Source organism: Lepisma saccharinum, chromosome 19 (assembly GCF_977018435.1).
Source record: "Lepisma saccharinum chromosome 19, izLepSacc3.1, whole genome shotgun sequence".
Taxonomy (NCBI): domain Eukaryota; kingdom Metazoa; phylum Arthropoda; class Insecta; order Zygentoma; family Lepismatidae; genus Lepisma; species Lepisma saccharinum.
The window spans coordinates 62,010,353-62,037,806 of record NC_139247.1 but is presented as its reverse complement, the minus strand read 5'-3'; the positions used below and the strand labels follow the sequence as shown (position 1 = coordinate 62,037,806).

The 27,454-nt window shown below is 35.4% G+C and overlaps 1 protein-coding gene across 1 annotated transcript in view; it reads left to right on the top strand.

Annotated features, from left to right (window-relative positions):
• LOC146003176 (ubiquitin carboxyl-terminal hydrolase 3-like) overlaps positions 1-21,402 on the top strand; it is a 30,430-nt gene extending 9,028 nt beyond the window's left edge. Inside the window, exons 5-11 of the mRNA XM_083141361.1 lie at positions 2,976-3,203; positions 12,056-12,236; positions 14,591-14,729; positions 15,351-15,469; positions 16,296-16,489; positions 18,062-18,102; positions 20,815-21,402. Of these exons, the coding sequence (XP_082997487.1) occupies positions 2,976-3,203; positions 12,056-12,236; positions 14,591-14,729; positions 15,351-15,469; positions 16,296-16,489; positions 18,062-18,102; positions 20,815-20,939 (1,027 nt within the window). The 3' untranslated portion in view covers positions 20,940-21,402. The remainder of the gene's footprint in view (positions 1-2,975; positions 3,204-12,055; positions 12,237-14,590; positions 14,730-15,350; positions 15,470-16,295; positions 16,490-18,061; positions 18,103-20,814) is intronic.
• The last annotated feature ends 6,052 nt before the right edge of the window (positions 21,403-27,454 follow it).

The window sequence follows — 27,454 nt, the reverse complement described above, 5'->3', positions numbered from 1 at the left end:
TGGCAGCACAGTCCAGCTTGATATTCAGTTAGCAGTCGCTACATAGTAGATACACGCATGGAAATCTCAATTTAAAGACTGCAATCGTGCTCGTGGAGCTGGTACGGGTGGAGGAGATGATTCGAACTGACAGGTGAGACGATAGCCAGCATAGCAACTTCAGTAGGTTGTTCTCATGGTTTTGATGATTTGCCCTACAGCATAATGCATGATAGTTTGAATTTCCGAAAAGTGTGTGCACGGTGGCGGCAAACGTTTCACAATGATGATGATGTTGAACGTCAGGTGCGACTGTGGCTGGGACAGCAGCCCAAAGACTTTTATGCAACAGATTTTGAGGGACTGATAAAGTTGATGGGAAAAGTGTATCAATGTTGGTGGAGACTTATTTTCCTGTAGTTTACGGTTATTACAAGCATAAGAAAACAGTTTTTCTTTGTTACATTTCAGGAGAACACACACTCCTTTCATCAGACATTTATTTTCATTTTGACTAAAGATACAGTTATAACAATGGTTAGTAATTTTTTAAACAAAAAGAATCCCTTATATAATGGATGTTGTCAATGTTACATTGTTGTAATATGGCAACCTAACTAAAAAAAACAGTCTTTTATTTTTCAGATTTTTTTAAAAATTATGAATCCCAAATATCATCAGGTAATTCAAATTCATCATTGTTTTCACAAAGTCTCTTGATGTTTTCTGTTACATTAAATTTTAAAGATGGTGGTTTACTTCATTTGTGAAAAAGGAAACTCCATACTGGATCTATGTTACCATTTTCATTATTTAATTTATTCCAGTGTTCTTCTGCAATGAATGAAGCTTCCCAGACATTCAACTCTGTGTTTCCCGTTAACCTTTTTAAAACCCTTCTCTTTTTAATCAAATGCTTCTCTTCGATGATATGAGTTGACAAACCTGTTCTTGGGTTTATATTTATAATGTCCAAATCGTGTTCGTGCCATCTTATTGCCATTTTCCTTGCTGTTTGTCCACATAATCCTTTGAACATGAACAACTTATATTATATATTCCTGTGGTTTCCACATCTGGTAGAGTTTCTCATTTTGAATTCATTAAATGTACATTCCAAACTTCTTGGTGATTTAAAAATACATACGAAGTGAAACAGAAACTAAAAAATATTGTTTGGAATAATGAGTATCGTATTGCAAGTTTTGATGTTGAAAATTTATATCCTAGTGTCCCAATAGAAAGTGCCACAGATTCATTACACAGATGGCTTATTGAGATGAAGGTTAACCAAGTAGAATCATGGGAAATGGTTCGATGGTTTACTGTATGTGCAAATTACAATTACTTTATATTTGATGGCAAAATCTATCAGCAAAGTAATGGTCTATCAATGGGAAACCCAGTATCCGGAATCTCTCCAGCATTTTTCTTCATTACATAGAATCTCCAATTGTTAATGCGATAGGTGCGGATATCAAGCTCTACATCAGATATGTAGATGATGTGCTAATTATTGCTAAAAATGAGAACACCATCATGGACGTATTTAAATTGTTAAATGAATCACATTGTCGCATAAAATTCACTTGCGAACCCATGAATAACAATGTAATTTCTTTCCTTGATCTGCAAATTAAGACAACTGACTCAACAATTCAAATCAGTCCATAAGAAAAAATTAACGGGGGGAAAATACATCCATGCCAAATCAGAACATTCGTGTATAACAATAGATAACATATTTTTAAATTTTTTCCTGAGAGCACAAAGACTATGTTCTAATAATGAGGATATCAAAAATAAAGAAGAAAGACTTTTTAATATAGCAAAAGAAAATGGCTTTCACACTAACAGAATAAACCAAATAAAAAAACAAGTTGCAAGAAAACTAAAGGAAAAGAGAAATACAGACAAAGATGAAAAATCTGTTGAAAAGAAATTTGTGTGCATTCCATTCCACAAGGGATTCTCAGTTAAAATTGCAAAAATTTTTAGAAGTTTTAATTTCAAAATTGTTTTTAAATCACCAAGAAGTTTGGAATGTACATTTAATGAATTCAAAATGAGAAACTCTCTACCAGATGTGGAAACCACAGGAATATATAATATAAGTTGTTCATGTTCAAAGGATTATGTGGACAAACAGCAAGGAAAATGGCAATAAGATGGCACGAACACGATTTGGACATTATAAATATAAACCCAAGAACAGGTTTGTCAACTCATATCATCAAAGAGAAGCATTTGATTAAAAAGAGAAGGGTTTTAAAAAGATTAATGGGAAACACAGAGTTGAATGTCTGGGAAGCTTCATTCATTGCAGAAGAACACTGGAATAAATTAAATAATGAAAATGGTAACATAGATCCAGTATGGAGTTTTCTTTTTCACAAATGGAGTAAGCCACCATCTTTAAAATTTAAAGTAACAGAAAACATCAAGAGACTTTGTGAAAACAATGATGAATTTGAATTACCTGATGATATTTGGGATTCATAATTTTTAAAAAAATCTGAAAAATAAAAGACTGTTTTTTTACAGTTAGGTTGCCATATTACAACAATGTAACATTGACAACATCCATTATATAAGGGATTCTTTTTGTTTAAAAAATTACTAACCATTGTTATAACTGTATCTTTAGTCAAAATGAAAATAAATGTCTGATGAAAGGAGCGTGTGTTCTCCTGAAATGTCACAAAGAAAAACTGTTTTCTTATGCTTGTAATAACCATAAACTACAGGAAAATAATTCTATAATGCAAGCAATGCGTACATACAAGAAAAACTATTGGTGGAGACTATTTTCAAAAATGAAAACAGTTTTCAAGTCAGTATCTTACTTAGTATTTGTAGTTTGTGACCTACTTACTGACTTACCCTCGTATATAATGTGAATTTTACACTCAGAACTCTTTAAATTTTTTATGTAAATTTCTGACTACAGTGCTCGCTCCTAATTTTGAAAAATGGAAATCATTTGACTCTTTCAGCAACATTCAGGAATTCTGCTATTACTTCAAGCAACTGCCTTCCCTAGACAACGTGAAGGCGAACGGACGTAGAGTATATCAGTCACGGAGCTTTAAGGAAATCAATGATGCTCTCATGGCTGAGGAGTTGCGGAAGGTGTTACTTAGCTTAAATCAAGGAGGGACGAAGGGTGCAATATCTCCAGAATCTCTGTTCTCAGTGATATGGAAAGTGGTTCCTCGTTTTAGGTATGGAACAACTTCTTTGTATTTATCTAACACATCTAAATGTTGAAGTACTGTTCAGATGTGCATATCATTAATTGTTGTGTAGAAACATCACAAGTTAGGGAAAGTAATGATGAAGTAGTGATTAAAGATCATTTTATGTAACTTTTTCCTTCCCTACACTTCAGCTTATACATAATACACAATTTGTTTTGTAGTTGAAAACGTACACAACAACAACAAACAAAAAAAAAAGTTAATTTCTTCCTTCGTAGCTTCGCACAGTGTACTAAAATTCTTACAGTTTTTATTATTACAAAGAAAAGGGTGCTTGAGGTTAAATGTTTGCAAATGTCCATGTAACGACATTCATGGTATAACTAATTAAATTAATGAAAACTATTTGTGGTCGCTAATCTTTATTTTTATTTTCTTTTATTAATAACATATTTCATTGTGTTCTCTTCCCACTGCCTGGGAAATCCTGGAAAAGTCTATGGATATTGATCTATGACTGGAAAAGTCTTGTAAATTCATACCAGGTGGTTATAATTAGTGACGGTGTTCAGAGTGGTACAGCACGGGCTGTAGTGAGAGTAGCAGTCTGAAACTTCGTAGATATGCTAATGAAGCAATTCGCTCGTGAATTATGCAAAAAAAAAAAAGTTCCAATTCTCACCACCAGGGTAAAAAATGGCGCTGTAAGCAGTCAAAACTTGGTATAGTTACAGGAAAAACACTATAAATCGCAGAAAACAATACTCTTTGTAATAAAATATCGCTACAATTTCACTATTCGAATTACATGAACATTACTAAAGGAAAAAGCAACAAGTGTAACCAACAACAACCAGGGAGCTCTCACAATGGTTAGGCAATGTCACCGACTTTGACGTCAGAGTTACGGAAAATTCTCTGAAACTGGTGCCATTGCTTTCATGTTTTCACTCAAGTATGCGGTAAATAGAGTTAATCCAAGCTAAAATGTGACACAGTGGTCTGGGAAGTTATTTGAAAATGCTTGCAAGAGTCAGGTGAAATGAGTGGGAACAACAAAAAAATAAGTTTAGCGATTACAAGCACAGTTTTTATTAATTTTATTAGTTTTTCTTAAAACCTATAACATGTATTTCATAAGCAAATTCCAATAGTTCCTCAAGCACCATTCCCAAATGAGGCAACACTGAATTGTTAATTAGACGTAAGCAAGTTACTAATTTTTATCCGTGAAACTTTCTTGTAGAGGTTCTATTAATTTTGGTTGCCTATGCCACCATTCACTTAGGAACTCATTGATTCACTGCTGGGTTGGTTTCCAGTTTCTGTTGTTTCTACACATACTGCTAGGAGCGCTGGTGTAGCCAGTTCGTCTGCTGCATGGAATGGGTTTAACTCTTTAGCTACGGACTTTTTCAAGCGAATGTGGCCTTCGCTGCGTAGTTGTTTGAGGATTTTTCAGAATTTAAAAAATTGTAAATAATTATTCTAGGACCCTACTACGTATACTACTTCTACAAAAGTAAATCAGTTTTCTATATAAGTACCCTTTAAGGTAGATTTTAATGAAAAAATGATTCTTATGTTAGAGTCTAGCACTGACAGGTAGCTTTGAAGTTATTTTTTGTGTGGTAGATCTCAAAACTATGAACACCACCATTTACAGAATCACTTTCACATTCTGAACACAAATCTGTACCACTCACTAACACATCGTCAACACAGTCACTTTCGCCATCTTCTCCAGCACTAATTACATCTGATCCACTAAATTCACAGTCCGAAATAACATCCAAAAGCTCTTGTTACTTCTCTGTGATCTGAGAGTTTCAAAACCTTAGGCGCTGCCATTCTTGTTTACATACGCACGGCGCTACACGAAGTTCATTTGTTCAGAAAAGAAGCACGATTTGTCCTTGAAAACTAATTGAAACGAAAGCTGCTAGGTGGCAGCATCATCCAGTAATGCATTCGTTACGGGGCGACTTCACTCGACACCAGCAGCGACGAGAATATTTCAAATCGACTGCAGTCGCTTTCCGTAAGTTACGCATATTGAACCAAAGCGACAAGTCGCTTCCCGCAGCGAAAGAGTTAAGATGTTGCAATAGGGGAAGCCAGATGATGTGCCTGACCATTGTCGATGTTTAGATCGTGATTGACACAATAATCAGAGACTCACTCAATTATGCACTTTCCGCACGATCTAAACATCGACAGTGGTCAGGCACATCATGTTTGGCTTCCCCTATTGCAACATCTTAAACCCATCCCATGCAGCAGACGAACTGGCTACACCAGCGCTCCTAGCAGGATGTTGAGAAAGCCAACCAAGCAGTGAACGAGTTCCCAAGCGAATGGTGGCAGTGGCCATTGAAATTAATAGAACCTCTACATGTAAGTTTCGCTGATAAAAATTAGTAACTCGCTTACATCTATTTATCAACCGCATCTTTTGTTCCCCAAACATGAATTGTATTGATCTCGAAGCAGTGGAATTGTCTGTCCGTCTTACAATTTAGAACCCAAATACCTCCATTTTTTTCTTCTTTTGAAATATCAACAAATTCTTGCTTCTACCAAAAACTTACCTGAATAACATGCCACAAAATATTAAAGGTAGTCAGTATATTCATAGCTGCCAATGTGGAGAGAGAAACCTAATTGAAATTCATGTATTTGTAGATTGTAAATGAAACCAAATGTATCTGACAGTCATAGGCTTAATTTTTGGTTTCAGAAGTAACACACTAAATCGAGTGCCGTGATCGCTTGCATTTAGAAACGAGGATTGTGCAATACGTGATATTAGTGCTCATAGTTGACATTACTCTTGATGCATAAACATGTAGAGTTGAGAAGTCTTGCAACACGATTTTATCTGCTGATAATCATTACACAATGTATGTAGCTGTCGGAGGTGACCGTACTTAAATATTAATTTGGATATTATTGTAAGGTGAGTAAAGCCACCTAACTTATTTTCCATAAGGTCATAACTAACAGTGCAATGTCTGATTGTGAGGTGTGAATCTGACCTAAGATTATCAGACTAAAAGAAAAAAAAATGTTGTTTACAGTATGAGAGGATTGTAAGTAAAAAGATCATTATCAGTGCATGGAAGACTACTTACTCTGGAAAGTGATTTTTTACAGTGTTGCGAAGTGAATGGCTGACGTTTGGAAAAGAATGGAGAAAATTGGGATTTGTGTGCACTGCTGTACTCATTATTGGATTAGAGGTGTATTTTGTTACAAGATGCCTAAAAGGGATGATAAACAGTATTATTTGTATATTTCTAGCTGAATGCTTTGTGCATTGTCTTTTTTCACTTTTTCTAATTAACAACAAAATTGCAGAATATGTGAAAACTATTTTCGTCAATAATTTTCATTCAAAAATTTTGGATTAAAACACCATAAGGGAACAAACACAAGTAACGTCATTGAAATAATAATTGCCCTTTTGTTGACCTTAAAGTCATTAGGTGCTAAGTATAGTGCTGCAAAATTAGGGGACTCTGGTTCGAATCTTTACTTTGTATTCCTTATGCCATTAATTTTTATATTAACATATTTCCATTGTTATCGTTAAGCCAACAATGAAATGTGCATAATATGTACTGTAATTAATGGACAGAAGCATAAATTGTGTGTAATCTTGAAAATATGAGAATTTTGGAATCCTACATTGAGGAAATGTGATAATGCTGTAGATCTACATTGTAATTTATGGAGAACTGGCCAATTAAAAGTCCTATTGCAAGATTAATTATGTAATTATTATGTGCAGATTTACATGGAAATTGAATTTGAATCAACAACACTGCTGAATTTTCATTGTATTGCTGATATGTGAATGCCCTGGAAAAGTATAGGACACAACCAATCATGTTTCCCACGTGGATTAAACCTGTATTATAGAAAGAATGATGATCAAGATGATGAAGAGGCTAGAGGAAGAAGTTTGGGGAATGACAGTGGAGGAAACCAGGCTCAAAATATACTGCATTTCCTGAGAGAGAAAACATTTACTCATTGCTAAATTACTTGCACCATTTGTACTTGAAAATGTTCATATGTTCACTTGCACGTGTACCGATAACAATGAAGAATTGCGAAAAAAGTTGAAACTATTAAACAGTAGAAGTATAATCATCAGAAAGTTATGGAAATTGATCACATAAAATGAAGTCCATCAAAGGTGATAGAATAACATTGAATTTAGAATTCAAGTAACTTGTTAAAATAGCAGATTCTAATACAAGGAGTCCACTTGCTACCGAACCCGGCATTTCTTTAACCATTTTGACACTATTGAAGATATTGCAACAAGATTTGAAGCGGCTGGCCTCAGTTTGTGAGAAACATGACGACATCATAATATGTGCTGGAAATGGCCACCATTTGTGTCCAGACAACATTGAACGTGGCACACCATATTTCGAATCATCCTTGTCAGTATGCCCCGCTAACTACCAAACCTGGCAGTTCTTTAAAAAGTTTGACACCACTTAAGATATTGCAACAAAATTTGAACAAGAGTATATTTTTTGTGTGAGAAATTAAATATGGCACTAATTGTTACAGTACAGAGTATCGGTCCATCAGCCAGCCTGTCTTTTACCTGACTCACCTCTCCTGATCTAATTTTGTTTGTCATTTGGTTGAGTGTGTATACACAATGCAGTTTATGTTCATGAGTGTTATAGGTCTTTTGTACTCTTATGGTGGCTGGTCCTCATGTTGGCAAGGGGAACGGGGATGCCACCAATCCAGCATAAAAAACGCAGCAGCCTGTACAACGAGATGCACATAGTACTTCCTCCCCTACTTGGGTTGTAACTTTTGGTGGAACCGCTTTTGTCTGGTTGGTCTGCAGCGAAATCCCTTCTTCCTAATTCTCTTGCCAGCATGAGGACCAGCCACTGTAAGAGTAGAGAAAACAGTTGGAAAATCCTTCGGCATGCTCTGGAGCAGCGACTGTTTACTGTTCACACTAATTGAAAAACAGAATTGATATAGTAATGCCAACAGTCATGTCAGTAATTTTTCGGTGACTGCATCATTTTTAAGGAACCTTGCCCACCACACTTACCCTACGTGTCACCACCTGATTATTTTTTATGGAGATATCTGAAAGGGAGAGTTAACGCAAACAAACCACGAACCATAGACTACTTGAAAGCAAATATTAACGAAGCAATTCAAGCATCGTCAGCGGATGTACTGGCAAGGATGTTCCTAAATATGGTGCATTCGATTCAGTGTAGTCTGGACTCAAATGGTGGCCACTTCCAGCACATGTTATGATGCCATCATGTTTCTCACACGGTGAGGTAAGCCTGCTTCAAATTTCATTGCAACACCTTCATTAGTGTCAGTATTTTCAATAAATGCTGTGAGCAGTAGTGAGTGGGACACCATGTATAATCATACATGTGTACTTGATGGAAATGTTTGTGGCTAAATGAGACACTATGTGAAGTCCATGTTTGCAGTTTCATTGTGAAAGTGATCTACAGTACAGTGTGTAAACACAAGAATATTGAAATTGACATTCTGGAACTTAAGCAAGAATTTCTTTGTATTGTTAATAAAAATACATTATTTGAAGAATTTGAGAATGGTTGCATAAACTGATCATTTTGTAAAAATCATTTGTGGAACTTGATCAGAAATATGTCATCTTTTAGTTCTCAACTTTGATCAGAGATAAGCCAGAATTACATTCTTCCATATTAACAAGTTTTGCTGAATGCATCCTATTCCTTGTAAACATGATTAATGTTCTCCAAAATTGAGGAAACTAACATAAGAAGAATGGTCAAGAATATTATAAATTAAATAACAGCAAAGGATGCTAAAGGACAAGTGTCATGCACGTGAGAAATGATAAATTTGAAGGCATTAAAAAACTGGGATAATTAAAGCATTGCAATGATCCATATCGCTTCCTTCGTTGTTGTGAAAATCTGGTAAAATATGTCACACTTCAAGATAGTTCAAAACGAAGGGTATCTGGTTAATAGCATTGTCACTGCAAAGGACATTAAATTATTTACACTGTGCGTTCAAAAATTTCCAGAACTATTTTTACTAATTGTAAAATTTTTCAGATAAATTCAATTTCATTATTTAATATTCAATATAGATCCCTTCCCGTCTCTATAACATTTGAGACTGCTTGTACAAATGATGGAAGGTGTGTGTGCATACACCTCCTTTGGGAGGCATGGACCTTACATTGTCAAAACGTTCTCCTGTAAGTGCTGACTTCAACTTGGCCAATAGAGGAGGCGAGACATGAGTTCACCGTGGTATAGTCCCTCCAGTCTTGCTTGCGGCGAAAGAGTCCTTGCACAGATAATCGTCCAGGAACTTGCATCCTTTTTTAAAACATTCATACCCCTCGAATACCACATTACAGGTTAAGCAATCATTTTCCTATTTACATTATTGAAAATATCTCGCTCACACCTTTCCCAGATTTAAAACTAATTTATATTGCAGATCTTTGTTCCATCTCTACAACCGTGACAGCAAAAGAAACCACACACATTCTTAACTATCACTGCTCACAACTGAACATCCACTCTTGTAAGAGGAAACTGAAGATATTACCTGCATTGAGAGGCCTGTATTCGCGTCTGACCTCAATCCTATTGAGCATGTTTGGGATGCTCTTGGGCGACGACTTGCACATCGTTAAACCTCCACCATGACCTGAGGAACCACCTTCTATAGGAGTGGCTCCATCTCTCCAGTGTTGATTACCAATCTGATCCAGAAGTGGCAGAAAAGTGATGTATTTAGAAAAATACTAATAAAGTGCTTCATTGACCAGGAAGCTGCAAACATTACAGATAGGAAGTTTCTCCAGACCTAAACTAAGGCTCCAAGATAAGACAAATATGCAGGTTGACAAAAAGGATGCATTACTTTTAACAGTTCCTTGGATAAGTTATAAGCTTTTATGTAATCATGACTTATTATAAAATCCAGCTTAGATTAGCAAGAGAGAAAGGGAATAGAATATGAAGTAAATATCTGGCAAATAATAAAGCCCACAAATTGTTTGAATTTGAAGAAAAACTCAAAACAGATTTGACTTCCAATGTTGTTTCTATTTAATATAAAGTCAAAAGTAAAGTAGATTTTACTGACATTGCCAGAATATGGATGCCATTTTATGAATGAGATTGTCAACAGGGATTGGGAGGACCAAAAATGAAGTAACTAATATAATGGATGAAAAGAGTATCAACTGTCAAAGTTTGAAACATCACGAAGAGGAAATGTAAGACACTGTTTGCCAAATTGATCTTTAAATCTTTAATCTGGCTGGTGAAATTTTGTTTAACTAATTTATATATACATATATATACAAGAATACACAAGGAGTGATCCCATCATTGGAATCGTAAAGGAGCAAATGCAGTGCATGCGAACTTGAAATTAACAGTTTTAACTTGGTTTAACTTTGGTTTTATATCAGTTGGAAATGTTGAGAGGAAAAGAAAAACACGTACGCACCCAAAATAAAAATAAAAAGTATATAGTTCTTGCATCGTATATCAGTGTAATTATATTAAAATTTGGACATTAACTTGGAGTAAACTTTACTGTGCTTATATACGGAGGAAAGCAAAGAATTCAGTAATGTATTATTGTGATGAACGCAGCATAGGTAATATCATCATCTCTCTGGCAGTATAATTAAGTTTTTTATGAACTGAAGTGATTGTCAGTACGTACGTTGCAGTATATTTGACAGCAGCAGTGAACTACTGGATCATTGAAGTTTGGATAGAAAATTCAACTGTTCATTACCTGAAAACCAATATTATTCCCATCAATAGATGTGGTAACTGATTCAGCAATAATCTGTTTCAGGTTGTGGATATATCTCTCAACATACTTCCAAAGAAACACTGAAGCATACATTACTAGAGCACATTTCATTGGAGCAGATTGTACTTCAAACTACAAGTCAAAACCTGATTAGTATATTGTCATAAAACTTTGCCAAAGAAAACAGCAGAAAGCCTACATTTTTATATCCATTGTGTCATGATTATATTGTTAAGAACTAGCTTTCTGTAAATAGAATTACAAGTTATTTAAAACTACTGACACAGTGCACTTTCAAAGAATGTACATACATGATACTAATTCCATGTGTTGTTTACATGTTATTATAAAGAATTTCAAATGTGAAAGTGTTCACATAGTAAAAGTCAGCAAGTTGGTCAATATGTGATAGACATGACATATTACAAATAGTCTATGAGAATGTGGCTGAACTCATTGTCTGACCTTGCCAATATTATGTCTCATCGACCAGCTGTTGTATAGTATACCCAATTGGTACAATGTACTTGTAAGTTGGACATCATTTTGAAACTGAAGTACAGTTCAGAAGAATGAAAGGTAGTAATTTGTAATTGATATTTTGCTTCTACTGCTATACTCATCCCATATTACACTGTACTTCAAGTAAATGTCTGAAAGCAGTTTGTTTTTCTGAAGAAATACTGATTATAATGGCATGGTCAGATTCACTGATGAAAGAAGTGAATGTGTACAAGTTTAACAAAACAAGTAATATTCCCATTGTTTCTTATATGTTGTCCGTTCAGCACAGTGTACATGAATTTTTGCTTTTGTCATCATCACTTTTGCTATTTCATAGTTATCAGCCTCTTAACAACTATCTATTCCTTCCATATTATGTTATCAAAAACAAAGTATTTGCACACACGATCCCACCACTCTTCCATAGTTGAAATTTAAGTGGACTTGAGTCAAGGATGCAAGAGAGGTGAAAATAGGAAATACATAGATGTAAATATATATGTAATCTTACATTTCAGAGGATACCAACAACAGGATGCTCATGAATTCCTTAGGTACATGCTGGATCGCCTGCACACGGAGCTTCTGCACCTGTTGCCAGAATTCACCTGCCTGAAGGATAGTCCCTACATTTCTTTAGGCCAGAAGGGTAGATCCTCAATAGTCACGAGTGTATTTGGAGGCACCCTACAGAGTGAGGTACGGTACATGATCCTCTTAGTGTTACATAGGGTTGTTACTTGGACACTGTAGCAATTATTATTTGCTCATGATGGTTGTAATTGTTAGCCATAGGCCCAGCTGAGGTGGGAGGCCATTGGGGCTGAAAATTTTTTCTCCAAAAATTGAATGACTCTTCACCCAGTGCTTTTTGCTAATGTTTTATTTTACATGCAATAACGAAAACAGAAGGACTTTGTTCAGAGTGTGTGGCAATTAGGGGGTCCATCCAGGGGTTTAGGAGACATCCAAAGTGTAAAGTTTTGATCCGTGTGATCTTGCTCACTTTCGCGTCAGTTCAGTGCTTTATGACATTCACACATTGCAAAGTAATGTTTCTGCATTCAAATTTTGCACCACTGACTATTTACTCTGATAAGTTTACTTTTCATTTTTCCGTGCAAATTTTCTTCGCAATCTGTTTCACCACCCGTCTGGTATCTTCGTGAGGCTTGTACTGTACATGCATGACGAAGTGTGGTATGGAGTTACCTATCTCCACGTAACCAACAAACAGATATCTTTACACCACTGACTATGTTTATGTTGAAAGATCATTTCCAGCATATAAGATGATCCTCGCAGACAAAAGGTGGAGTTTGACTGTGGATAACAAGAAAAAGATTGTTATGTATTCAGAGTGCCCACTCTAGGACCATGATAAAATTCACGTATGATTCCTGATTTTCAAGGCAAACTTTCCAAAAATTCAAGACTGCAAGCAGATGTTTTCTCTATTTCAACCTTACATATTACCACCTCTCACCACCCCGCACGTACATACACAAAATATACATGAACAATATAAAGAGTCTGGGTGAGTCCATCGTATCCATAAATTTTATTTCAATTCAATTATATGGTACATATATTTTTAAATATAAGATGCGGAATTTACATCTGCCATTTCACATACTCTGACTCAAAATACATCTGTGAACAAAAGTCATAAATATTATGGGACATACTAATCTACGAAAATTTGTTAAATGTATAAGAGTTTCAATTTCAATCAAGATACCATATCTTACAATAATCTTCCATCTATCATATAGTTTGTTCTGCAAATGACACTAACAAAATAAACGGATTTAGAGAATTTTTTTTTTTTTTTGCATGCAGCTTTCTTTTCCTTCCTCGATAAAAATAGAAGCTAAACTATGAAAAACTTAACCTCAGGGCATTTATAAATTTGTATAAATTAAATGGGATTTGGATTAATAAAAGTTGCAATTTTTCAAGTCTTTGGAGAAAAAATCATGCATAATTCCTGGGAGTTACTACCCTTGTACCAGGTGTTCCGTAAATAATTGAGGAGTTACAAAAATTTATTGCTTGATGAAACTAGTCCACAATGAATGAGGAACTTAGTTTTTCGTACACCTACAAATGTTCAATGTGTGCAGGTGACATGGCACACATCTATTTATTTATTTATTCCAAGTTTCAGATACAACATTTTTAAGGCCATTTTACACTGAAAATTCTAATAAATCAACAAGAACAAGTCAAGATGACAATAGCCTACTTCTTGCCACACTCACATCAGCATGGACCTGTCGATAGTGTCCATCGCTGCTATGATACACTCCCTTAGGACTGCAATATCATGTGGCATTGGTGAGATGAATACCCTGTCTTTCATGAAACCCCACAAAAAGAAGTCGCACGATGAAAGGTCAGGTTATTTTGTGGACCAGAGCATTGCACAAAACACTGTGAGTGATGTGCGTGATTTGAGTATCGCCTAGTAGTAGGGATATGAACTCTCAACTTATCAAAACATACACGTGCAAACTGTTTGCATTCCTCGATCATTCTGGGCTGGTTTCAAAAACGTAAGTTCAATAGTTTACTTTACTTGCAATAAATTTTTGTAACCCCTCAATCATTTGTGAAACCCCTGGTATTGTGCAGCCAATTATACATACATAATTCATTCTTCATATCAACAAGCAACTTTTGCTAACAGCACAAGTATAGTATTACAATAATTTGTGGATAATTTTGAAAATGTATTCAAATGAAAATTTGGCTAGAAAATTAATATTTGGTGTTATATTTTAAAATTTCTTATGGTTCTTCTACTTCAGGATTTGTTGAGCCTAATTTAAGATATTTAGAACCTATTTTAGGATTTTAGAGCCTATTTCAGGAGCCTACAAGCGAGGACTACACATGAGAACATAGATTGTTATTGAAAATTTTTGTGAACAATGTTGTTTGAGATGAAAAGATGTTTACTTGTGTGTATGTGTTTTATTGTTTATATAAATAAAGTAAATTATTTTTTTCATGTATGTTCATATAAATTACGTTTGTATTGTTTGCAGGTGCATTGTCTAAATTGTGGTATGGAGTCGAAGAAACATGACCCTTTTTTGGATCTCTCTCTAGATATTCCAGAGAAATTTCTTAACAACAAGAAAACAAAAGAAAATGAAGAGACTGGACCTCCATGTCATATTACAGGTATGGCAGTTAAAATGTGTTATCAATTGTTGCAATACACATTGTGTGATCTTTTATAATTTTTACCTGAAGTCAGTTTCTTTCTTCTTGTGTTAATATTCTTTGAAAATAAAGATTGGCATCCTGTTATTAATTTCATCCAGTTGAACCAATGTTTACTATTAAGTTTTAAACAATCCAATATTAGGTTTGTATTATCTTCCCTTACAAGATGCTTAATAGGTCCTGGGTTCGATACCAGATGTGGAGCCACATAGTGGTTTCCACTTCAAATTTTCAGTCCAGTCCCAATTACCCTATCTGTGCATAAAAGTGGACTTAAAACAAAAAAACTCTTACAACAGGCTTTACTTAATGTAATAGGGTAATATAATTTTTTCATGCACAAGCATCCAATAATTCAGTCTTAAGTTATTTGTGTTATGAATTTGGAAAATTTTCTGTTGCAAATCATGTGCACATGGTCTTTATTTATTTATTTATTTATTTTTTACTGAGAATTTCATTTTGTTCTTACAAGAAGCAAAATATGCTTTCTAGATCAATAATTGTGAATTGTGTATCACAAATGCTGGTGATATCATTGTTTCTGTAACTTGAAATGTTTTTGTTGCTTTTCAGATTGTTTAACTAGCTTCATAGAAGTAGAAGAGCTGGCCGAGACAGAACTTTATTACTGTAGTAATTGTAAAAGTAAACAAAGATCAACCAAACGGTTTTGGATAAGAAGACTGCCGAATGTAAGTAAACAATTGGTTTATGTAAAGGTATATTTGTGTAGGGATGGGCTGACATGAATTTTTTGATAATACTAATAAAGTAGCAATATAATTTAGTGATGTAAAATCGTTTCCCAGAAGAGCATAAATATTGTAGTTTATTAACATTCTTTATAAATTTATATCATGAGGTGACCACAGTAGGTATGAGCCTTTGGAAAAGAAACTGTATGTTCAGAGATGCACTTTACAAAACCAGGGCTCATGAATTATATGTTTATTCTGGGGTATACAATTCATCACAATCAATATGATTGTTTGTAAATGAAAATGCTAGAAAAATTATGTTTAAAAAATTCTTCTGTGGCCACCAATATTCTGAAACAATGTAAAAAGACCAACCACAAATGTAATTTGAGTTAACAGTGTAAAGAAACACACAAAAGAGAAACCAAACTATTTTTTAAAATAATCCAGCACACTTACACGGTGCTATTGCTGGGCAAGTGTATGACGCACATGCACGTCACAGCAATGAAGGTGTTAGAATAATATCAATGGGAATTGATGAGTGAATGTATCTCAGTCGTGTGTTATTGACTCAACCATAATTTGAGTCCTTCTGAATTTATTTCTCTTTTTTAAAAATAACTCTTGGAATGTTACTTACGTGAAATTTAGAAGATTTCGTACTTCTGCGTTGCACAATTTAATAGTTCAATCCTATTAATTTCGAAGATCCACTGTCTTCATTCACAAAAGGGTACGGCGTTTGAAGCGGAGATGGTATCGCGTCGTGTTTGTGTGTGTGTGTGTGTGTATATATATATATATTCTTCTATTTTAGGTGTTATGTTTACATCTGAAAAGGTTCAGGTGGCACAACTTCTTTCGAACGAAGCTTGATACTTACATTGCATTCCCATTGACAGCGCTAGATATGTCAAAATATATTCTAACAAACTTACATGAAACTCGAACATCTGGTATGGGAAGTAACATGTACGATTTAGCTGCTGTTATTGTACATCATGGTTCTGGGTAAGTATTTGGCAACTTTTATTTTTTTATTTTATGTATTTATTTATTTAAATATTTACTTTTTGTTCAGGCAAAATTTAATTACATGGAACTCCACTAAGTTAATGATACATAATCTGTATATCTAGACATGTAATAAATAGCTATATGTATTTGTGTTTATTGTATTGATGTATAATTTTATGTAATGTTTGCTACTCCTCCTCTCAATGACTTTTACCTTAGGAGTTTGGAGTTTTTTTATTAATGGCAGAGATATCCAATGGAAAGATTTAAATTATAATTAATGAAGATTTATTATTTATATTATACTCGTGTACTGAACACAATTTCAACTTGATTGGGTTGACCCACAATTTTCACCTCAATCTCAAATCACCAGCTGTATATATTGACCAAATGCTAACTAGGGCTACCATTGAAATGTGCTTGCCACTGTGAATCAAAATTTCCTCCAAGAGAATGTTAGTTAGATATCCTTAGAGAAGTGCACCTGAGACTAAATAAATTGCCTCAAACCATCTTTCATGAGCTATTGCCCTTTCCGGATTATATCAACCTCTTCACTTCTCTTCCTTCATCACTATTTTTTATGCATATATTTCGCATCATTCTTTATATTCCCCCGAACATGTTTTCTTATCCAATCCAATCATTTTCCATAATATATTTTTTTTGTACCTCATCTTCTGGTGTTGCTGTTTTTAAAGTTCACTACAACTTCCATTTTTCCTCTTTCCCTCCATTCTTACCTGTATGTCGTGGTTGAATGGAAGAAGAGGTTCTGCTTACTCTCAATTCTGCCATTTAGTATAAGGATAATGATAAAATATCTCAAAGATGGATAGTAGTATACTTTTGAGTAGGGATGGGACTGATTAATCGGTACCCTACCAGTATCGGCCGATATAGGCATATCGGTGTATAGGTTTATTGGTAAAATTACCGATTATTTTACCGATCCGATATATCGATAAATATCTGACAATTTTGGGCAAAATTCTGCCATTTTGTTGTAATTTTTATGGATAATCTCCATGCCATAATTTCTAAAAAAGTAAATGTCTAAATATGCAATTTCTTTTTTACTGCAGTCACCTTGATACACACATTACACATTTATTAAGGAGGTAAATGAACCTTTCAGGTTCTTCAAGGACCATTTCTAATTTTATATTGGATCGGTAGAATATCGGTTATCAGTATCGGTAAATTTTATATTGTTACTTTATCGGTATCGACACCCTTAATTATACCCCGTAACACACACAAGACAAAGGCCGACTATGTAGTACGTACATACCAAAAAAAACAGCAGCCTTCTGCATACTTGCTTCTGTTAGTTCCTACTCTCACCACCAGATGCTCGCAATTCAGCAGTCTCTACACAGATAACGCTAATGCTTAACACAGTTTGCTGAGTGGAACTCTTAACAACACTTTAAATTTAATTCTCAGAATTACATATACAGTCTCTCTTAGGGGAAACTGACTTTTGGGTCATCCTGTAGTATAACATAGGTACCTCTAAAAAAATGAAAGTAGTAATTTTAATGTGTATTTTCTTTCCAGTGCTGGATCAGGTCATTATACTGCATTTGCTGTGAATGATGGTAAGAGAAATAGTCTAATAAAACAATTACAAATTAGAGATAGGACAAATTAATCGGTACCCTTTTGTCTAATAATTTTACAGAGGACAAATTAATCGATACCCTTTTGTCTAATAATTTTACCGATACAATATATAGCCTGTAATTTGGTGCAACATTCTGTATTTTAGTTCAGTTATTATTATAAACAAGTAATTCATGTGTTGTGGTTTTTTAAAGAGAATGTCTAAATATGCAGTTCATGTTTGCGGAATAAAAGACATGCTAGTATAATAAAGTACTAACTTTATCTGTGCTTACTTTTAATAGTTTAATGTTGTAGTGAAGCAACCAGTTCCCAAGTGGATGGTGGCATGGCCCACTGAAATTATATATCTCGCTGATAAAGTTAGTAATTCACTTATGTGTATTTATGAAGTTGTTATTCAAAACCAAACCCATTTCAGGCACTTTATTACATAAATTAAGGAGGTTCAGTAACCATTCATGTTTTCAAGGTATATCTGCAATTTTATATCAGTAGTTGGATGGTTATTGGTTAGAATTTCATATCAGTTCATCCTACAACAAATCATTATTATAAATTTATCATGAGAAATAATTTTTAAAATAAGCATCAGTCACTCTAGTATTATTGCTTTTATGACTAGTCATAAAAAAAATAACAAAATCACAAAATTGTATGTTAGAAATTATGTAACCTTACATGGAAATAATGGACTGGTAAAATCATTATTTGATTAATTTGTTCTGTGTGTATTATATGCTCATTGACATCTTTCACACTCACATAGAACATTTTGCAATGTAATAGGTGCAACATCATCGCAAGCAGCAACTATGCCTTCTCTGAGATTATTAATATCACAGACTTTTAGTGCATATGCCATTGTCTTCAAATGTTTCTGAAGGTAAAAGTCCTAAGATGTTAGATCTGGTGAACGTGCAGGCCTTTTAATAGATCTCAGTCTGCCAATCAATCTAAATACAAATTTACCATGAAGAAATTGCCACAATATTTCCATAGTGTGGTCACACACACACTGTCCTGTTTCAAAACTCTGGAAAAGTGCCATATCTTGTAAGCAAGGATGAAAAACCTGTTCACTTAACAAATCCAAGTAGACCTCATTATTTAAGGTTCCATTGTTGAATATGGACCAACCAATCCCGTTCTCCATACCCTGTACCACACCATTAGCTTACCAGCACCAACCATTTGGCTGGGACCTGTCTACTGTTGATTATCAAATCACAAGTATTGCTTTATTAACTTCACCGTGAACATAAAAATAGCCTCGTCACTGAAGATTTTTTTATTCCAAAGGAAGTGTCATGTTGTAATTGTTTGAGACACCTTTCCCAATATTCTTCACTATTCAATTCGTCGGAGAATGTTACTGATTAAAATCATATGCAATGGTGCGTAAACTTCTCTCCTGAGATGCCAGCTAATGCTTTGTTTTGAACACCTCGATAAAGGAGAATACGGTTACAAGCATGCAGTAATAACTTTTTGCTGGTTGAAGATATGTTGGAAAAACCTTCGTCACTTCATTTCTCGTGAAATTCTAGCGTGATCACATCACCCCCTTTCCTTTGAAAATGTTTTGAGTTGAATTCAATATGGCAGACCTCTGATTCACACACGCAACTATGGTTTTCTGGTGGCCATGCCGTTAGAAGAAACTTCAATATAAGTGATGCAGATTGGCTGTCACAGTTGTGACTCCTCTGTGTGTTGCACATATAGTTCCATCGGCCATCATATATGGCAAGTGAAATAGTTAATGTTAAGACCTTGTCTCATGTTTGAGTCTTGTGGGATCACATCTCACTTTAGCCAGCGTTTGCATGGATTGTACAGTGTGTGGCAGCGTTCATTACGATTCTCCTGGAAGCAGTGTCGTTGTACACAGCTCAAATTGCTATTTGCAGTAGACTGTGCTTCAGTTGTTGATTGCTGCTCTGTGCAGTGTGGGTGCCAACAGTGAACACCATGCTTTCATTGTGGAGGCATGATTTGACTAAATAGCAATAGTTATGTAACAATGGTGAGGAATGGCTCAATATGGATATCCACCATGTGTGGTTTCAATGGGATGGCACCCTGGTACACACAGCAAGAGCGTGCATGGATTTCTTGCAACAGACCTTTACACAGAAAGTGGTTTTCCATTATGGTGACATCCCGTGACCAGCTTGGTTTCAGATTTGTCCTCTTTGGACTTCTTATGGTGTTTTCTTAAACAAGAAGTATTCCAAATATGTCCTGCCATGATCTTTGAACTGAAGGGTTGCTTGCATCAGAGATGTTGTTACTAGTGTCCTGGTCCAATGCTGCTGGGAAAAATGTGTGGCACCCTGCGGTATTCATTTGCCAGGGGTCAGGTTCAAACAATAACTGGTAAATGGATTTCTTTCTGTACAATTAGGTACTAAGGTCATTAAAAATACTTTTTTCCACATGTAATTGCAACTTTAAACTACGCTATGAACGCTACCGCACCCTGTAGATTTTAAAGCTTTATGGAATATTTCTTTTTGATGCTCACCACTCTCTTGAAGCATATTTTTAAAGCAGCTAGTCAGAATTTAAGAGAACCTAAATTACCTTTAATCCCATCATATTCTAAGTTTAGATGTCAGACGGTTTGTACATATTTTGTTAGTCTCTTGATTAACATAATTAATGTGTACTATCCTTTGCAGGTCGATGGTTCCATTTTAACGACAGCACTGTTCGCCCAACCGAAGCTGACGTGGTGGCGAAGTGCAAAGCATACATTCTGTTTTACATTCGAAGAGAGTTTCGACTTCCAAGAGTATCTTCATGACAGAATCCATTGACTGACTGTGTAGTTAGGGCCTTCATGTCTGTCAGTGAATAAATTATATCAGTGTACAGTGCTTGAAAATTGAACAGTTCACATCTGCTGAGTGATGCTTAACTGGAGTTTAAAGTCCATCTATGCATTCCTTAAATTTGTCCCTTCTGGTATTGTAATGTAGGATCCAAATATTTAATATCAATTTAAACAGAACTTGACCTTTGGAAATAATGTAACGTGATGGCACGTTTGTTGGTAAATATGTTTTAATTTATTGTATACTGTGAAATTAGCATTTTTTTTGGTAACCAAAAAAAGTCCGTTATGATTTTTAACATTTTGACCAGGTTCCGTTGGAGCAAAGTTTCATGTATGGCCACATGAATGTCTTGAAACCAGTGATAAGAGGGATACATAATTATGTATTCTGTCTACACATATATAAATATTATTTAAAGTGACTCCCAAACTTTTGTGCAATACAAGCATTTTTATTTGCAGTCCTGTATCCTGTCAATCCTTTATGTTCAAAGCATGATGAATTCTTAAAACATGAGAGCAAGAACTAAACCTATATAAGCAAACTGGAAAAAGAGGTTCAAAATGCAGCTCACTTTCCAATGCCTAGATAACCTAAAAGTAAATACTTAAATAGTATCAAAAATTCACAACTTACGTGAGTGAGTAATTTATCCAAACTACGTTTCGGAGGTCAACACTTCCTCCGAAGTATTGTATTGACCTCCGAAACGTAGTTTGGATAAATTTATACTCACTCATGTAAGTTGTAAATTTTTGATATTATTTAGGTATTTACTCTTTTATATTTGATAGTGAGTAATACACACTTCATCATTATGTTACTAGATAACCTGTAGGCAATGATGAACTTGGGCTCTGTCCGAAAGGTCCAAAAAGCAGGCTTGAAGTACGGTCTTGTCGGAATTGACATCACCTAGTGCAGCTTGAAAGTAAACAATCAATTGAGACCACATTGTGAAGGACATAATCATGCAGGCTGGCATACTGTGCTTCCGTACTTCACTTGTACTCTTTTTCCTTGTTCACTTCTTTGAAATCATGGAAGTGGAGAGTCAACCAGATGTTGGTTGTACAGTGCTTTTCACAATCGAGTTATCCGTAGAGTGGCAGCTAGTGTGCCTGGCAGTGAGAGCGCATCTGCTGGCATTTAGACCCACAGCTGTATGCTGAACTTGACACTGGACACATCAGTGCTTCAGTATTCAGATAGCTGGTGTCCAGTTTGCACATGTTTTGAAGTGTTAAGGTGTTAAGAAGTGTTGTAGATTGTTTTGTTTTAGTTTATGTATTACTGGTGCTTTTCTGCAGTCTAATAATGCTATGCTATATGTACAATTTTGTAGAACTCTTACATCATTACAAATTCTTGTAGGGAAGTTAGAAGGTGTTTTGCAGCAGAATTCCCAGTTGTCCCCATTCCACACAGTGTGTGCTTGGAAAATGTAGGGAAACAGGGTCTCTTCTTGATAAGAACCGAAGGGTGTCTGCAGTGTTGCGAACTGCAATAGGTTCCCAGTACTTAGAAAGGGAACTCAAAGATTCATAAGCCACATTGCCAATGAAATGAGATTTAAGAATGTTGCTACTTTTGCCCCAACACACATTGAAATAGGTTTTCCGTGGCATAGGCTCCATAAGAATATGTCATAAACAACCAATAATCCAGGGCACTACTGGAACATGTCACGTTCGATGCCGAGGTCGCGGGTAGAGCAACACACTGTTCTACTGCGAACACCAGACAGAGGCCAGGGGCATTGCCTTTACCCTCTCTCCCCACCCCCCTTTTCTGAAGTTTGGTAAACTATAAAATTTGTTTGCAGTGACGAGTGAAAATGTAGACTGCAGATATTGTTTTGCTCAAAACTTGATAGTTAAATTCACAGAATACAAGAACATATGGGCGTAAAATTATTTCATCTGATTTTACGAGCCGAAGTCAAAGTAGCAGGAAGTAATTAGAACTCTCTGCTTCAGCTATGAGTGGGAAGATATTGAAAATATATTGTAAGAATTTGAACGATATTTCTAGATTTTCTGTGTCCTATATTAGCTTAATGATTACACACAACATAATTTACTTCCATATAATACTATTAAACCTTTGAACATGGACGTGGTTTATGAAGCCCTCCCTCTGCCCCGCCAATCAATTCTGACTACGGGCCTGCAGAGGCGCAACCATGAAATTTCAGTTGTATAGGCAAGTACCTGGATAAACGTGTTAATAACAATAATGGTAATAAAGTAACATGAAAGGCATTATTATTCTCATAAATCATGCAAAAAGGGATGGGTTGAAGTCAGTTCCAATGCATTTGTGTTGAAACAAAAGATTTGAAATATTTTTTCAACACGTTAATTTCACATTAGCTAATAATGGAAAACCAGCACACAAACTGTTTTTGAAAGAGAGTGCATGATAAATGCATTCCGAATGTACATATGGCATGTAAAATTTTCATGTACAATATTTTATTTTCACATGTGTAACATGTTAACACTAAATTGTGTACGTATTCAGTTTCTTTAATGCATATTTAAATACAGTACATAATCAATTCATCCATCTCATAATAAACCAACATTGATAGCAAATAATATCATGGGCCGCCGTGGCATTCTCGGTTTTAAAACATTTTTCATTTAGATCGTTTGTCTCCCAGGGTCGACTCCCGCTACACCCTAGCTACGGTATTGAACTTGATGAGACTGTATAATATATTATATACTTCTACTTTCATAAAATTTGAAATCCCACTCTGCAGGTGCCCTTGGCCGTCGGGAAGGAAAATACAAGAAAAAGATAAAAACTAATACAATCTTGAGTATCATTTAGCCCTGCTACTCCTAAATTCTGCTAGCCTGGTAATCCTTGTACTTTATTGTTTGACCCCCTTGCCCACCCCTGCTAGACTTCATTTTCGTCTAAGGTTAATGAGCAATGCCCCCTTTGCCCCTGTAGTTGCGCCACTGCGTGGCTTGTTAAGAGAATGCAATGAAAAGCAATTGGTTTTTGTTTGTCCGATCATTCATTTAAATGAATGAAGCTGTAATATTGCATGCATTTCCTGGCAAGAATATAAAAACTGTTACACTGAAATAGCTAAGTATATAAATTCTTCTTGTAAGAGAGAAAGCTCATACTAGGACTTCGAAGGATTTAGAGCCACGTAAGTAGGCAACACTAGCTGCAGCTGTCCACGTGGCCTGGAGCAACACACTGCAGGACGGCTGTTTTCTTCCAGCAGGTTTTGCAGGTGCCCGGGTCTTGTTGAATGCCCAGTTACCTTGTAAGCGCAGAGTGCCTTGAAGACGAAGAACCCAGGTAAAGACGCAAGTCGACTTGTTGCCGTGGGCAGGCAAACAGGTAAACCTGTTCTCGCGGGCCAAGACGCACGGGTAGGCAAAAACACGACCTTACAGGGCTCTGAATGCAGGCTCGACCAGAACTCGAAACTAGGTCTCTGGCATATCATGCCATTGCTCAAACCACTGAAAATTCTATGTAGTACATCTTCTGTGTGTGCCTAATTTAAAGAATGTGTTCCTACTGACCATAATTGGCACTGCAGTCGAAGTGCAATTTGAAAGATTGTCGTTTCCAGTCCAAGACCTCAAGACTGAACTGAGAGACCATTCTCGAAGGATTTTAGTTTCAAGTACAGTCTTGCACCTTTCAGACACAGCCTTAGAGTAAAATTTTCTGCATAACCTGACTTAATACTAGGCTAGAACGAAGTTTTTGTTTCTGCTATTAAAGATGCTCATTTGTAGTTCTAATAATTTGCAGCAGTTCTCCTTAGTCAGTCTCGAATATCCATTTCATGATTTTCTTTGGTTGTTTTTGGGTGACTGTTTTGTATACAGTGGGAGTGCCTCCCAGATGTCATAGTGGTAACATCATCGCCTTGTAATAAAGAGGTCCCAGGTTCGATACCCAGTGGAGGTACATTGGTTAGGATCCCACTTTGACTGTAGGTCCGGTCCTGATTAGCCTATATGTACATAAAGTGGACTTGCAACAACAATTCAACTATATACAGTGGAATCCAAATTTTATATTTTTCAGGGGCCCAAGCTAAAGAAACTTAAAATGCTAGAAAACGTAAAATCTAGGAAAATTTTATAACATTTTGCTATGTTTGAACTATCAAGATTGCGATAAAAGGTGAAATCCAGGAACTTAGTCGGGGTTCATTTAAGTTTATCTCCCATTCCACAATGAAAAATCAATTATCAATGTTGTTACCATTGCCAGTAATGTGACACCTTTTATGAAGTTTTGAACAGATTTTCGGTGGAATTGACAGATCATTGGCAATTGTTTATGCATGTCTATTTACTACATTTATGTTACAGATTGGCCAAAAATTTATCTCAGAATGACTTTAGTGCATTACCAAACTGCCAGATTGCTAGTTTGAAGCTGCCTGCAAGATACATAACAGGGTGTCGACCAGTCTGGATATCCTGGAAAAGTCGGGGAATTTTTTTTTTTCTGGAAAAGCCATGGAAGTGTCAGGGGAAATTACTGTTTTTCTGGAAAAATCTGCGTTTTTGTAGTAGTGTAATAAAAGGTAAGTGTTTTTACAAAGAAAAATGAAGTAAGAAATTTTAAATTTGGTGATTTTTTTTTGGGCAAGCTACACTTCAGTTTTATATACTGAGTATTAACAGCAGTTACAGTAGAAATGACATTATATATCTTAGGAAAATCGGTCATGTTTTGAACTATTGTCAAGTAGAAGTCGATTACAGCAAGTGGCTATTGGCATTTGTCACTTCCTTGTTGCAGTTTTGGATTGTTTGGTTGATAGGATGAATACATATTTTACTAAATTTTACTATAATTATGTATTTATGCTATAATTGTTAATGATTTTTAAAGAAAGGAATTCTTTCTGTACCATTAGTCAATACATGGTTGAGTGAGATTCTAAGTGTGGTATTCAGCTGAAATGTAGTGACCTTCGTACACACATTTGTAAATACCTGAATTGCCCTAATTACTTGGTCTTGAAAATTCTGGTTCTTGATCTGGAAAACTGGGAAAAGTTGGGAAATTTTGTTTCTATGAAATTGTAGACACCCTGACATGCTTGTTGAGTAGCAAAAATTAACTGCTTTAAAAATAACATATTTATCAATATTGTGAATTATGATTGTAGAGGTTGAAATTTATTCACTAGTACAGGTCAATACTAAGAGTCCCAGTCTGTCTCAGAGTCCACAAACATGCATTGCTGTTTTTCAAAAAATCATAGAAAGTGTGTTAATATATAACATTTTTTTCTAAAATCTACAACACTGCCTCTTTCCACAGATATATATATATATATATATCATGTTACATTTTATATACATTTTCTCACATTTATGAATTTTTCTGTAACATTTTTTTGTTAAAAATTATAACATTACATAAAAGTTACTGAAAACGTATTTTGCATGGGTAATATAAAATTAATTCATGACAATAATGTACGAACTTTCAATTAGGATCAAAATCATCACTAACTGGGAAATCCAAAGTGGAATCATTGTAAGAAATTTCCACAATTGGACAAATTATTTAATTCTGTGCTCAAGAGTATAAACAAAAGCACAACTTAATTTGACATGAGTACGAGGGTCACTATTTATATTTTGAGCCTAACAATGAAGAAACAGGAATTCGGCATTGAAAACTGCTTTATTGTTTTTCGAAGTATTCTCCTTTATGGTCAATACACTTTTGCATTCGTTCGAACCATTTGTCAAAGCAGTTTTTCCAATCTTCTTGAGACACCTCCATAATATGGTTTTTGAACGCATCAACAGCATCTTCCTCTGATGAAAATCGTTGTCCACGCAATTTATTCTTGACATTTGGGAACAAGAAGAAGTCATTGGGTGCCAAATCAGGACTGTATGGTGGATGACACATCAATTCGATTTTTTGGCTGTTCATAAAGTTGGTTGTTAGACGAGATGTGTGACAGCTGGCATTGTCTTGATGAAGAATGATCCGACGGCGTTTGTTTGTTTTCCGTATTTGACCGAAGACCTCTGGCAAACAAATTGTTGTGTACCATTCAGAGTTGACTGTTCTACGTTCCTCTAAAGGCACAGTTGCCACATGACCAGTTTTCCTGAAAAAACAGGCGACCATTTGTTTCGATGTGCTTCGAGCGCGAACAACTTTTGTTGGATTGGGTTCATCTTGAAACACCCATACAGTCGACTGCTGTTTACGTTCCGGCTCATATGCATATATCCATGATTCGTCACCTGTTACAATCTTATATACGTCTTTTGAAGCACCACGATTGTATTTATTGAGCATTTGTTTGCACCAATTGACGCGAGCGTCTTTTTGAGTTTTTGTCAAATTGTGTGAGATCCAACGAGAACATACCTTTCTCACAGCTAAATGATCATGTAATATTTTATATATGCTGGTGGAACTAACGCCTATGGTTGCATCAATCTCACAG